Raw genomic sequence first — 13,827 nt, forward strand, 5'->3', positions numbered from 1 at the left:
ATTCTTTACCAACTGAGTTATGAGGGAAGCCCACAGAGGTGTAAATCGCTATAGCGGCACAAGGAAGAGAGACAGGGTGAAGTCCGTGGGATGGAGCAGAGGAGTTACTCGGGGAGTGGAGCCTGGAAGGGGTGAGACGTCCACAGAGACATGAGGGGGCCCTTTGGGCTGGTTGGACGTGGGGTGCAGATCAGACCAAGCTAAGGAAGGTACCATACGGTTCACAGCCGGGAGGCAGCACATCGTTTGCCATGGACAGAATACAGGGATGGTCGGGAAGAATAAACAACACGCTGAGACGCGCACAGAAAGATCTCAGGTGCTTCCAGGGGTTGGGATCTGATTTCGGAGGACAACGGGACACGAACATTTCTGAGGAAATATTTTCTGAGGAAAATTTCTGAGGAAAGGCCACCGTCAGGAGCACGCTTTAAGCGAGGCGGCGCCGGGCACTTTTAGAGAGAACTTGGAGAAGGAAATGGCAACCCACTCCAGTACTCTTGCCTGGAAAATCCCATGGATGGAGAAGCCTGGTGACACGACTGAGCGACTTCACTTTCACTTTCAGACAACAAGCAGCGCGCTCCTTACCAGCGGATCACTGACGACCCTCCTCCAGAGGGGCACACACGCTCAGGTTCCGGGAGAGGGCTTCCACCCGCAGGAAAGGCAAAGATGTGAGCGGGCTGCGGATGCGGCTCGGGGCAGGACCCCAAGGAGCCCGCAGGGAGAGCTAGGAACGGTGTCCCGACCAATGTCCTCCACCTCCTGGTCGGGAGCTCCAGGCTGCGCGGAGCGCCGCCGCACACCGTCCTCCGCTTCGGGCCGCGCTCCCACGGGCCGTGGGCACAACAGGCGTCCCCGAGAAGAGCTACCCTCCGAGCAGTCCCCCGACCGCCTTCACCAGCTCCGCCACCTCCGCCACCGCCGCAGCCGCCGGGAGAAGAGCCCGCCGGCGACACTGACGGAACGCATCCCCGGCCAATCATAGCGCGCATACGGAGGGGGCGCGCTGACGGACGACTCTAACAGCCAATGGGAATGCGCATCCTCACTCTCCCCCAACCCCGCTAGCGGGCCTCGTCCAGTCCGAGCTTCCGCTAGCGCGGAAGAGGCGAGCAGAAACTTTACCAGAGTTCCTCGAGGCTCTGGGTCCCAAGGAAGGGCAGCGGCCGGCGCGGGTGGGCGGGGGTCGAGGTTGTGGGCGGGGTTGTATTCAGAGGGCGGGGTCTGGGCGGGGTCTGGGCGGGGCCCGGGCCGGAGGCGCGTGTGACCCAGGCCTTCCGCGGCGGTCCAGCGGGTTCGCCCCAAAGTGAAACTAGTGCGGGCGGCGGCGTCCGCGGCGGCTCGCGGGGCGCGTAGTCAGCCAGAGACCTGAGGGTCTGGGAGGCTGGGGTCGTCCGGAAGAGGGTCCCCAGGGTCCAGACGGTCCCGGGGGAGGATCTCGAAGGCGGGCCCCGGCGGAGGCGGGGAGGGCCCGGAGGAGGGTCCCGGGTGGTCCCCGGCTGGCCCGAGCCCGCGGCCATGGCCGCGCCCGCCGACCCGCGGCGGCTGTGCCGGCTGGTGCAGGACGGCCGACTGTGCGCCCTGCGCGGGGAGCTGCTGGCGGCGGGGCACGCGGGCTGCGCGGGGCCGGCCGGGGACACCCTCCTGCACTGCGCCGCCCGCCACGGCCGCCGGGACGTCTTGGCCTATCTGGTCGAGGCCTGGAACCTGGACATCGAAGCCGCCAACCGGGACTACAAGCGGCCTCTGCACGAGGCTGCCTCCATGGGCCACCGGGACTGCGTGCGGTACCTGCTGGGCCGGGGGGCCGCGGTTGACTGTCTGAAGAAGGCCGACTGGTAAGTGGTGGGCCTTGCAGAGAGACTCCCTCCCCTCCCTGCTGATGGCAGATTCCTACTCTTGGTCGGCCTCCACACCGTAGCCGGTCAGCCTTCCCCTACAGAGCAGAGCATCGTTGCTGCCCTTGTGAGGTTAACTGTTGCAGCCTTCTGCTCCAGACTGCCTCCCGTGATAGAGCAGAGAGCAGTAAGGAGCATGCTCAGATAGAAGAGACTCGAACTACGACTTGCCTGTAGGTACTGCGTGTTGCATGGGCCCCAGATGGGATGTTCTGGGAACATCTAGCTAAATGATTACTGCACCCATGACACTTTTTAACTTTCTGTTATGAAATTCCTAATTATCGCTTCTCAGAAATTTCCAAAGACAAGTGGGAAATTCCATGCACCTTCCCTCAGGCTTGCCCCAAAGTTAACATCTTACAGGGGGAGTACAGTAATAAAAAGGAGAAACTGACATTGCTACAATCAGGACACTTACTCAGATTTCACAGTTATACAGGTGAGCACAGGTAAGTGTGTGGGGTGCTCTATGTGGTTTATTACATGACCACCTTCACAGGCACAGTGCTCACCTCTAGTCTGTCAGTTCAGTTCAGTCACTCAGTCGTGTCCGAGTCTTTGGGATCCCATGGACTGCCGCACACCAGGCTTCCCTGTCCATCACCAACTCCCAAAGTTTGCTCAAACTCACATCCATTGAGTCGGTGATGCCATCCAACCATCTCATCCTCTGTCGTCCCCTTCTCCCACCTTCAGTCTTTCCCAGCATCAGGGTCTTTTCCAGTGAGTCAGTTCTTCACATCAGGTGGCCAAAGTATTGGAGTTTCAGCTTCAGCATCAGTCCTTCCAATGAATATTCAGGACTGATTTCCTTTAGGATTGACTGGTTTGATCTTCTTGCAGTCCAAGGGACTCTCAAGAGTTCTCCAACACCACACCTGTAACCATCACATGAAGTAGTTGCATTCTCTTGATAGATCCACATGGTTTTCCATCCTCACTATGTCTGTCCATGGGCTTAGAGGTTTGAACACCTGAAGGTTCATAACATAATGAAGTTCCTGAATGAATCCACAAGGAATCCCTGATCTTATATAAAAAAGAATTGCATCAGACAGCCATATAGCTTAATAAAGTACATCTTGCCCACTGGCATGGGGGAATAGGCATCCTTATGTTTTGAGGTTTGCGCTTTGGCTGCGACTTAGCAGCAGCAAGCACAAGACATTTTCTTCTGCTGCTAGTAAGTTGGTCTAAAGATAGTGGAGGCATATTACCTCTTTTAAAACAATTCTGTGCATAAAGAATAGCAAGGAGAGATAAGAAAGCCTTCCTCAGTGATCAATGCAAAGAAATAGAAGAAAATGATAGAATGGGAAAGACTAGAGATCTCTGAACTGAACTGAACTGTGGATAAAGAAACAGCCTCCCCAAACAACCATCACAAGGGCAAGTTTCACTTGATTGTGGGCTTAGAAAGTGCAGTTACAGAGAGACATTTTTGACTGTTCTCACCTTGCTGGCTTTCTCAAGTCCCTTCTTCCCTGGAGTCATTCCCTCTGTGAAGCCCCTTCTTGAAGATTCCAGCCTTCATTCATCCAGGTTTCTCCCTCTTGATTTTTCATTCACTCTCATTACTACATTACCAGAAATAAAAAAATGAAACATTTTAAATGTAGCAGTGTGTACATGACCATCTCAAATGCCCTAGCTGTCCCAATAAGGACATACTGTATAGAACAGGGAACTTTGCTCCATGTTATGTGGCAGCCTGGATGGGAGCGGAGGTTTGGGGAAGATTGCGTCCATGTATATGTATGGCTGAGTCCCTTCACTGTTCACCTAAAACTATCACAACATTGTTAATCTGCTCTGCCCCAATACAAAATAAAAGATGAAAACAAAATTGTCGATGATTAGGTAATACCAAGGCAGTCTCAGGACAAATCCTGGCTGAGACCCATCTAGTTGTGTTGAGCTCCGGCTGGGCCAGACCCTGGGGATAGGAGGTAACCAGGGTCTACCCTGCTTTCCAGGGGTCATGGGCATGAGAGGGTTCCCAGGTCACTCAGGGAATACCCTGCCAATGCAGACAATGCAAGAGACATGAGTTTGATTCCTGGGTCAGGAAGATCCCCCAGAGGAGGACATGGCAACCCACTCCAGTATTCTTGCCCCGGGAATCCCACGGTCAGAGGAGCCCAGTGGGCTACAGTCCACGGGGTGTCAAAGAGTTGGACATGACTGACTGAGCACGCACACACACAGGAGCAGATGAGAAGCAGAAGCACAGAATCACTTTGGTGGGAGGAGAGGAGTTAACAGTGATGTAGTTCAGTCTCCCCAGTGTGGACACATATCAAGTCAGGAACTTACCGAAATATACCGCTGTTCCACCTGCTCTACCAGTGTAGGCTCCTTTCAGCAAGGCGCTGTGTCAAGTGCTCCTTTTTTCTTTTATTTACTTATTTTTAAAATATTTATTTGGCCCTGCTTGTGTGTGCATACTTAATCTCTCAGTCATTTCCGACTCTGCAACACCATGGACTTTAGCCCCCCAGGCTTCTCTGTCAGTGGGATTCACCAAGCAAGAATCCTGCCATTTCCTTCTCCATCAAATGCTCTTTTTAAAGTTTCTTTCACCACAGTTTAATAAAGGGTTACAGATTGAAGTGAATGGGATGATCTTGCAAAGTGCCTCTTTTGCAGATATTCAGCACAAACTGTAACTTTGATGGGTTCTGTCCCAGTTCAATGCTATACTAAAAACTAGTTCAGAAGCACTTTTGCCTGCTCTGTGTTTCCCACTTGCAGGGGCACCCATATCACAGTCGTTTTTCCCTGGTTATTTCTCCCAGCTTCCTCACGGCAGGCAGGGAAGTTGCCAGCCAAAGCTGTTTGCCTGCTTCCCAGACCCCCTGAGTCCTCCAGGTCTTCTGTCTCCGCCATGGGTGTGCATTTTTCTGAAGCCCCGGTCCCGGGCTTCCAGGGTCTCAGCTGCTATTCCACCTGACAGCTTGTCCCATCGGCCTTAGGACTCCTCTGATGATGGCCTGCACAAGGAGAAACCTCGAGGTGATCCGGGATCTCGTGGAGCACGGTGCCAATCCGCTCCTGAAGAACAAAGATGGCTGGAACAGTTTCCACATCGCCAGCCGCGAAGGCGACCCTCTGATCCTCCAGTACCTGCTCACAGTTTGCCCCTCTGCCTGGAGGACAGAGAGCAAGATCGGGAGGACCCCACTGCACACGGCAGGTGTGGTCCAGACCTGCAGGATGTCCCCTGTGGCGGGGGTGGTACAGGGGAAGTAGGGGGCAGGGAACACAAGCTACTTTGGGGTGTTTTGGCAAACAGTTTCCAAAGCCAATGTCACTCGGTCCTCAGCTTGCACGTCTTTCTTGTTTTAGGTGACTTTTCACTTCTGTCTTCTCCTCCCCAGTTAGTTAGATGGTGATGGTGGTGGTGGTGGTTTAGTCACTAAGTTGTGTCCAACTCTTGAGATCCCCAGGGACTGTAGCCCACCAGGCTCCTCTGTCCATGGAATTCTCTAGGCAACAACACTGGAGTGGCTTTCCATTGCCATCCACAAGTTAGATGGTGGGCTGCTTCTGTTCCTTACTATGTCTCTGACCTTGGGCAAGGAAATTAATCTCTCGAGCAGGTTTCCTTAGCCACAGAATAATGGCAGCAATGAAGCCCATATCATAGGGTCATGGGGATTAAGGTGCACACACATCACTCAGCATAGCGCTCCACACACAGTGAGCTCAGGATGGCTACAGCTGCTGTTTTCACATCATTTTGATGATGATGATTATTAAAAGCAGAAGGAAAAAAAAAAAGCAGAAGGAAAGGGGACTGTCCCCTCATATCTTCAGCTACACCTGCCATGGTGCTGTCCATTTAAATAACAAACGAGAGTCTGTTCAGTCGTGTCTGACTCTTTGCCACCCCATCAACTGTAGCCAGGCTCCCCTGTCTATGGGATTCTCCAGGCAAGAGTACTGGAGTGGGTTGCCGTTTCCTCCTCCAGAGGATCTTCCCGACCCAGGGATTGAACCCATGTCTCTTGCACCTCCTGCATTGACAGGCAGACTCTACCACTAGCGCCACCTGGGAAGCACACGGGTGCTTATAATTAAATCCCGAAGCCCAGTGGATTGTGACTCATCCAGTGATAAGGTCGAATATAATTCTGGGCCACTGTTTTGATTGTTTGGAGTAATTATCCTTAACTCTGGACTAAATATTTGTAGATTATCTTAAATTAGTTAAAAGTGAAAGTGTAGCAGTGTAAGATGAAAGGGGCATTAAGCAGCCCAGGAATCCAAATAAAGACGTTTAGACCGTAATTGGTAGCCTACTGGGCAGTACCTTGAACTTGAATACAGGGCTTTTAGACTTCTCGGAAGTCAAGACCAGTGACATGATATCATTGAGAGGTAGGCACACAGTTGTTCTGGTCACTGGGGGCAGTTAGGAACCAAGGTATCCTTTTAAAACTTTGAACATAGGGGCTTCCCTGATGATCCAGTGGTTTAGACTCCATGCTTCCGCTGCAAGGGGCATGGGTTCGATCCCTGGTTGGACAGCTAAAATTCCACATGCCTTGCAACACAGCCCCCCACCCCCCCCCAAAAAAAGAAAAAAACTTTGCATATGAGTGGAAAAGCTTCTCTGCTCATAAACTGTTTGATGAGCTCCCCCGCTCTTGTGAAGGAGCAGTCAGCACCCAGTCATTCACACAAAACAGTGGAGAACAGAGAGTCAAAAATCTTTGTTATGGAGGATAGTTATTTTTAGGAGCAGAATTAAATTCCTGGTTATTTTGTCATAGATTACTCTTACAATGTTTTACATTTCCCAGGCAAAAACTGCCTGGCCCTAGGGATTTGTAGCATGAGGATGAGGATGGAGGTTTAGAGTTAAATGTTTGCCATGAAAGTCTCATAAAGACAGGATGATAAAGGGGTGGCCTTGTACCCGTTAGGTGAAAATAGGACTCTTCCCCACTCCTCCGGCTGAATCTGTCCTTTTCTGGGGGCGGTAGCAGCAAGCCTAACCTAATACTCCTTCCTGGGAGGCGCAGCTACAGGGCCAGGGCAGAGAGAGGTGCCAGGAGGGAAGAGGCATTCTAATTTTGCACTAAAAAGCTCTCATTCTCAACTCTCTCCTCCCAGCAATGCATGGATGTTTAGAGGCAGTAGAGGTGCTTCTTCAGAGGTAAGAACAATACAGCAAATTGAGGACAATATATGCTAATTCTGACAGAGTATCATAAAGAGTTGCTGCATAAAGAGCTCAGGCAAATTGTTCAGAAAGAATCTAAGGTACCAAGAGGGAAATGAAGAAAGGACATAAGCAGATAAAGAAGGTGAAGCAAAAACAGCTAACAAACCTGGGGAGAAGTTATCCGTTTATCTGTTCATCCAACAAACAGTCGTTCACTCACTTTCACGTCAGTTTTGGATGCATTGAGTTATATGTACCTGTGAGACACCCAGGAAGAATTGTCCAGCGGGCAGTTAGACACAGATCTAGGCCCAGAGAATAGGTGTGGCCGAGATATAGGAGTGGGCCTCTTTGGCGTAGAAGTGACGATTGAATCCAGAGGATGGAAGAGGTTACCTAGGAGATGGTGAGTGAAGAAGAGGAGGCCGAATGCAGTGCCCTGAGAGCGTCGCTGTGTAGGGCTCACCTGCTGCATGTTGGGACATACGTGTTGTCTGCAGTCATAAATACTTCATTCAACCAGCGCTTTCTAAGTGCCTCCTGTGTGTTAGGCGCTAGGCGATAAGCAGCCAACACAGTCCTTTCCCTGACTGCCTGCAGGCTAGTGCGGAAGCCGAGTATAGACACACCATCACAGAAATGTCATAAAAGTACAAATTGTGATAATATTGCAAAGGGAAAGTCCACAGTTCTGTGCAGGAGCATGGGTTGTCCCTGTAGATCTGGGGGGAAGACAACTCTGTGAGGTCTCCTTGAAGCTACGATTCAAAGGATGCCTCGGAGGTGGCAAGGTGAAGAATGGTACTGGGATGTTCCAGGCAGAGGGTCCAGGAAGGGCAAAGGCAGCAAAGAGCCAGTAGCTAGAGGAGCAGAAGGAGGTGGGACAGGAGGATTGTTGGAGGTAGGAACAGAAGAAGATGGGACAAGTAGGAGATGGGGCTGAGAAAAAGGGGAACTGGGTAGGACCACAAAGAAGATAGGAACACAGTAGAAGGTAGGAACAGAAGAAGATGGGACAGCTAGGAGGTGGGGCTGAGAAAAAAGGGAGACAGGTAGGACCACGAAGATAGGAACACAGGAGAAGGTAGGAATGGAAGAAGGTGGAACAGGTAGGAGGTGGGGCCAAGAAGAAGGACCACAGAAAAGGTGGGAGCAGAGAAGTAGGAATGGAAGAAGGTAGGACTGGTAGGCAGTGGGGCCAAGAAGAAGGAGAGATAGGTAGGACCATGAAGAAAGTAGAAACAAGAAGAGAAGGTAGGAATGGAAGGAGGACAGATGGGCTGTGGGACCAAGAAGTGAGACCAGGCTGAAGGCGGTCTCCTTAAGCACAGGGAGGAGAGGCCCGAGGAACCTGAAGAAGTAAGTAGGTTCCACGTAGTCCTGACCTACAAGGTCATGTTGAGCTTTGTAGACTTTGTCCTTTGTGATTAGGAAGCAGTTAAAGATTTTAACCAGGAGTGGCCATAACCTAAATATGTGGTGAAAAGATTACTCCATTGGTGGTGAGAACAAAATGGCTGGGGCAGAACTAAAGAGAGAAAAACAGGTAGGAGGTTGTTGTCTGTTGCCTCCATCTTGAGGGGTGAAGACAAAGCTGGAAAGAAGGATACCAATTTGTTTCACATGCTGGCTGGAGAATTGAGAGGTTTTGTGAGTGATAAGGGGCGACTATAAAGCTCTGCATAAGAATCTGGAAAGATGATGATCCCTAAAATGGGATGGGAAGTTGGGGGAGGAGCAGGTTTGCTGGGACACCAACGTGCTCCCCAGACGCTGAGGCGGGGACACAGGGCAAGCACACCAGGTCCTCATGGATCCTCTGTAAGGCAGGTGGGCCAGAGTCAGCGCTGTCGGGTTTGAAGCGGTGACTGTTCTCAGCTGTTGCCTTGGGTCTGGGCTCCAGGTGCCAGTACGAACCGGACTGCAGAGACAGGTGTGGCCTCACGCCCTTCATGGACGCCGTTCAGTGTGGCCACACGGACGTGGCCAGGCTGCTCCTCGAAAAGCACAAGGTAGAGAAATGGTTTGGTTCTTTCCCTTCGGTTGTTCCTACAAGTTTTAGCCCAGGGGATAAACAGGAAGCATGGTGATTCAGATGGTGGGTTCAGATCTCAACTCTGCCACCTTCCCCACTGTAGGCCCCCTTTACCTCTTTAAGCATCAGTGTTTCCATATGTAAAACAGACAAGTTTCACTTTTTCACAGGGTTATTGTAAGGATTAAATAATGAAATATACAGAAAGCAGTTAGCAAAATGTCTTCAATAAACAGCAGCTGTGTCATAGTAATAATAACAACAGACTCTCCCTATTGACTCTACTTTTTTGGCACCTTAGCTTTGAATCTTAAGCACTTCTTTGGTTAGAGCATCCTTTGAGAATCCGACAAAAGCTCTGTATGACCTACACAGAAAAACATATGTAGATGGCAGAGTTTTGCCAAAACGTCAGAAGATCTGTGGACCCAAGTGTCTGTGCTTCTTTTGCTCATGTCCTTCCTCACCTCCTAGGCTTGCGTGTCTGCTGAGGACTCACTGGGGGCCCAGGCGATCCACTGGGCAGCGGTCACTGGGCAGGATGAAGCCATCCGATTCCTGGTCTCGGAGCTTGGCGTCAACATTGATGCAAGAGCAGGATCCACCCATCTTACGGCACTTCACTTTGCAGCTAAGGTTTGTTTCTTTCCAGAATGGTGTTCCAGCTCCATAAGGGCTTGCCTAACCCTGTTGATGAGTAACCTGTAATCCTGATTCTTCTGCTCCATCTCTTTGGAAGAAAGAATTTGCCCATAACATACTCTTGAAATAGTCCTGATTCTGAAGCCCTGGGTTCCTTTACATAGAAACCTGCCTCTATTTGTTTCTAGGTAAAAAAGAAAAGCCCTCTACTCCCTGTAATGCCCGCGCTAGGTGTTCCCTCCCACCCTTTTTGTTTTCAGGAATAATGTTATTTGAAGCCATAAAAATCCATTGTATGAAAATTCCTAGCTCTTTATCCTTTTACTGGATTTCAGAAGATTTCTTTAGCTAAGGCGAGGGAATTGCATTTACTGGGCTCTCTGATATATGAAGGGCTTTCCTGGCGACTCAGTGGTAAAGAACCCACCTGCCAGCGAAGGAGATGCGAGTTCAATCCCTGGGTCAGGAAGATCCCCTGGGAAAGGAAATGGCTACTGTCAGCTGAAAAAGATGTACAACTTGAGACTTTCGAGTTAAGTTTTATTTGGGCCAAAATGAGGACTACAGCCCGGGAGGCAGCATCTCAGATAGCTCTGGGAGACTGCTCCAGAGCAGCAGTGGGGGAAGGCCAATATATACATAAGGTTTTGGTGAAGGGGGAGTTCCATACCATAAAATACTCATTTTACAAAAGGTTTTTCTGTTAGTCATGAAGATCTGATGTCACCATGAAGGGATTTAGTGCTTCTCTAGATATGAGGAGATACAAGGATTGAGATCATAAAATCTGTTCCTAAAAACATCCAACTATCTATAAAGACCTGTCCCACCAGACTCCCTGGAGCACAGAGTGCCTCACTCCACTCTGAACTCCCTCGGGTTGTTGAAGGTCAATAGCTATAGCAACATGGGGTTCAATCTCCATAGAGACAGATGGCAAACGTCTTTGTTGTTCACTCATTGTCAGTGCTCTTGGTAAGTGCCAATTTGTAGTTGACACCCACTCCATTATCGTTGCCTGGGAAATCCCCATGGACAGAGGAGCCTGGCGGGCTACAGTCCGTAGGGTCATATAGAGTCAGACACAATGACTAAACAACCACAACTGATGCATGAAGTGTTAAAGGAGTCCAGAACTTTTTGCTAGGAAAGTAGTTGGCTTACACCCTCTTTTTTCACAAGGTGTGAGTGTTTTGTGTATAATCTTTAACATTATTGGCTGCCTGCCTTTCCTTGTTTTCTAACCTCAGGAACAGATGTTCTTCTGGGGGCCTGCACTCTCCTACCTATGTTCCCCTTTGACAACATGGGTATACAGTTGAGAGTGGGCTGAGTGTGTGGTCTGGGGCCACAAGGGGACAAAAGCGAGTGGGAAGATTGAACCAGCAGCCTCGCTTTCCACCTCAGCAGGTACTGATGGGCTGACTGGCCGGCCGTAAGATGTGTCAGTTGCTTCACAAAGGATGGTGCCAGCTGTGAGAATCCTGTCTGGGGAGGTTACATTGTGTAGTCTATTTTCTCCCCTAAGGGGTTAGCAAAGAGCGTGTTTGCTTGGAAGATTTAGAATTGTGTCTTCTAAGAAAATCACAAGATTTGAACTCCTTACACTGAGATGAAACCCAGCTGTGCGCCACTGTGTGTGTGCTCAGTCATATCAGATTCTTGTGCGACCCCCTGGACTGTAGCCCACCAGGATCCTCTGTTCATGGGATTCTCCAGGCAAGAAGCCTGGAGTGGGTTGCCATTTACTTCCCCAGAAACCCAACGATAGTGGTCAATAAATTGGCTTCAAAGTGATCGTCTCTCTTCTAATAACTAAACACCACCTGCATCTTTATTTAATGATTGACACTGGATTTTGATAGTAATGTGATGAGCCTTCCTTTAGATATGAAAATTCAGTTTTAGCAGGTAAGTACTTTTGATGCTTTCAAACTGTGGTGCTGGAGAAGACTCTTGAGAGTCCATTGAACAGCAAGGAGATCCAACCAGTCAATCCCAAAGGAAATCAACCCTGAATATTCATTGGAAGGACTGAGGCTGAAGCTGAAGCTCCAGTACTTTGGCCACCTGATGTGAAGAACTGACTCATCGGAAAACAGCCTGATGCTGGGAAAGATTGAAGGCAGGAGGAGAAGGGGGTGACAGAAGATGAGATGGTTGGATGGCATCACTGACTCAATGGACATGAGTTTGAACAAACTTCAGGAGATAGTGAAGGACAGGGAATCCTGGCATGATGCAGTCCATGGGTCACAAAGAATTGGACATGACTGAGCAACTGAACAACAACTTTAGAAAAAGCACCTAATATGCAGTAGAGTTTGTGTTTAAGGCTTGCTTTTGTCATCACTGCAGTGGTAACACGTTTATTTCAACACTCAGGAAGGTCACGTGAGCACAGTCCAGACGCTCTTATCCTTGGGTGCTGACATCAACGCCAAGGACGAAAGAAATCGATCAGGTATGATCTCATTTTACATGGACTTTGAAAATTGCTAGTAAGCTGAATGTAAACAAAATTAACAGTGAACTTTTATGTTAGAAAAATTAGTCTTAAAATATTATTCCTCAGCTCAGTTGGTAAAGAATCTGCCTGCAATGCAGGAGACCCAGGTTCAATTCCTCGGTCAGGAATATCCTCTGGAGAAGGAAATGGCACCCACTCCAGTCTTCTTGCATGGAGAATCCCATGGATGGAGGAGCCTGGCAGGCTACAGTCCATGGGATCGCAAGAGTTGGTCACGACTGAGCGATGAAACCACCACCAAACAAAATTAACAGTGAACTTTTATGTTTGAAAAATTAGTCTTAATATTATTCCTCTAATAGCTCAGTACCTTTTAATTCAAATAACATATCCATTTGCAAAGCTATAGAACTATTGCTATTACCATGGCAGCAATCATACTTTACTGCGGCTAGTATTACTGTGTTCGTAGTAGCTTAAACCACTTAACATATGTGACATCCAAGCACTTTCTTTTTCAACTTTTTGTTTTGTCTTGGGGTATAGCCGATTAACAATGTTGTGATGGTTTCAGTGAACAGCGAAGGGACTCAGCCATACATACACATGCATCAATTGTCCCCCAAACCTCCCCCCTCCCCCATCCAGGCTGGTGCACAACGCTGATCGGAGTTCCCTGTGTCAGAGCACTTTCTGTGTTAATCCGTGATCACACCAGCCCCCAGGGTGTCACGTGGATTCCTCATAGGCCGTCTCTCTTGGAATGTGTTTTAAAACCTTAATCACTGTAATTTTTTAGATTTGAGGCTCAGATATTTTTAGACCTAACCCCTTAGCCTTGGGATTTGGAATAAATTTTCTCAGTAGCATTCTGTGCACCACTGACCATCTTGCCAGTGTTTAGTTTGACCTGTGATGCTTCAAGGCTCACAGGTAACCCGCCCCTCACTCCAGGGCTGCAGATGGAGGCCACTGAGTCCAGGCACACAAACTTTCTCCTGATGGCAGGAGAGCAGGACCTGGGCTCTTCCATCCCCCAGGAAGCAGACTGCAAACCCTCAGTGCCAGTTTCTAACCAGAGTGGGAAGGCGTGTCAGCAGTTTTTCTTTCCGTTACATCTTTCTTACTCATAGTGATATTTTTAACTTAGTGAATTCACAAAACTTTGAAAACGCCTTCTGTACCATTTAAAATCTCCTGGTTCTCATTAATTTGCTGTGTGCGTGTCAATTGTGTCCGACTCTTTGTGACCCCCTAGATTGTAGCCCGAGCCAGGCTCCTCTGGCCATGGGATTCTCCAGGCAAGAATACTGGAGTGGGGTGCCATGTCCTCCTCCAGGGGATCTTCCTGACCCAGGGATCGAACCCGGGTCTCCAGTGGGTCTTCCATTGTCAGGCAGATTCTTTTTACCACTAGGCCACCTGGGCTCCCTGGGGGCTCACATGGTGAAAAATCTGCCTGCAATGTGGGAGGACCAGGTTTGATCCCTGGGTTGGGAAGATCCCCCTGGAGAAGGATATGGGACCCCACTCCAGTATTCTTGCCTGGAAAATCCCATGGACAGGAGAGCCTGACTCGGGCTACAGTTTGTGGGGTTGA

General features: G+C 49.6%; 1 protein-coding gene across 9 annotated transcripts in view; it reads left to right on the forward strand.

Moving 5' to 3' along the window:
* The first annotated feature begins 1,337 nt into the window (after positions 1 to 1,337).
* GDI2 (GDP dissociation inhibitor 2) overlaps positions 1,338 to 13,827 on the forward strand; it is a 74,174-nt gene continuing 61,684 nt past the window's right edge. For 8 of the 9 annotated variants that reach the window (XM_043479200.1, XM_043479201.1, XM_043479210.1 and 5 more), the window contains exons 1-6: positions 1,338 to 1,844; positions 4,883 to 5,103; positions 7,029 to 7,071; positions 8,984 to 9,092; positions 9,590 to 9,751; positions 12,143 to 12,221. In XM_043479200.1, the coding sequence (XP_043335135.1) occupies positions 1,525 to 1,844; positions 4,883 to 5,103; positions 7,029 to 7,071; positions 8,984 to 9,092; positions 9,590 to 9,751; positions 12,143 to 12,221 (934 nt within the window). In that variant the 5' untranslated portion in view covers positions 1,338 to 1,524. Of the gene's footprint in view, positions 1,845 to 4,882; positions 5,104 to 7,028; positions 7,072 to 8,983; positions 9,093 to 9,589; positions 9,752 to 12,142; positions 12,222 to 12,364; positions 13,555 to 13,827 lie in introns of those variants that run through there. The other variant, XM_043479204.1, reaches the window with a different exon arrangement.

Source organism: Cervus canadensis, chromosome 10, assembly GCF_019320065.1.
Source record: "Cervus canadensis isolate Bull #8, Minnesota chromosome 10, ASM1932006v1, whole genome shotgun sequence".
Taxonomy (NCBI): domain Eukaryota; kingdom Metazoa; phylum Chordata; class Mammalia; order Artiodactyla; family Cervidae; genus Cervus; species Cervus canadensis.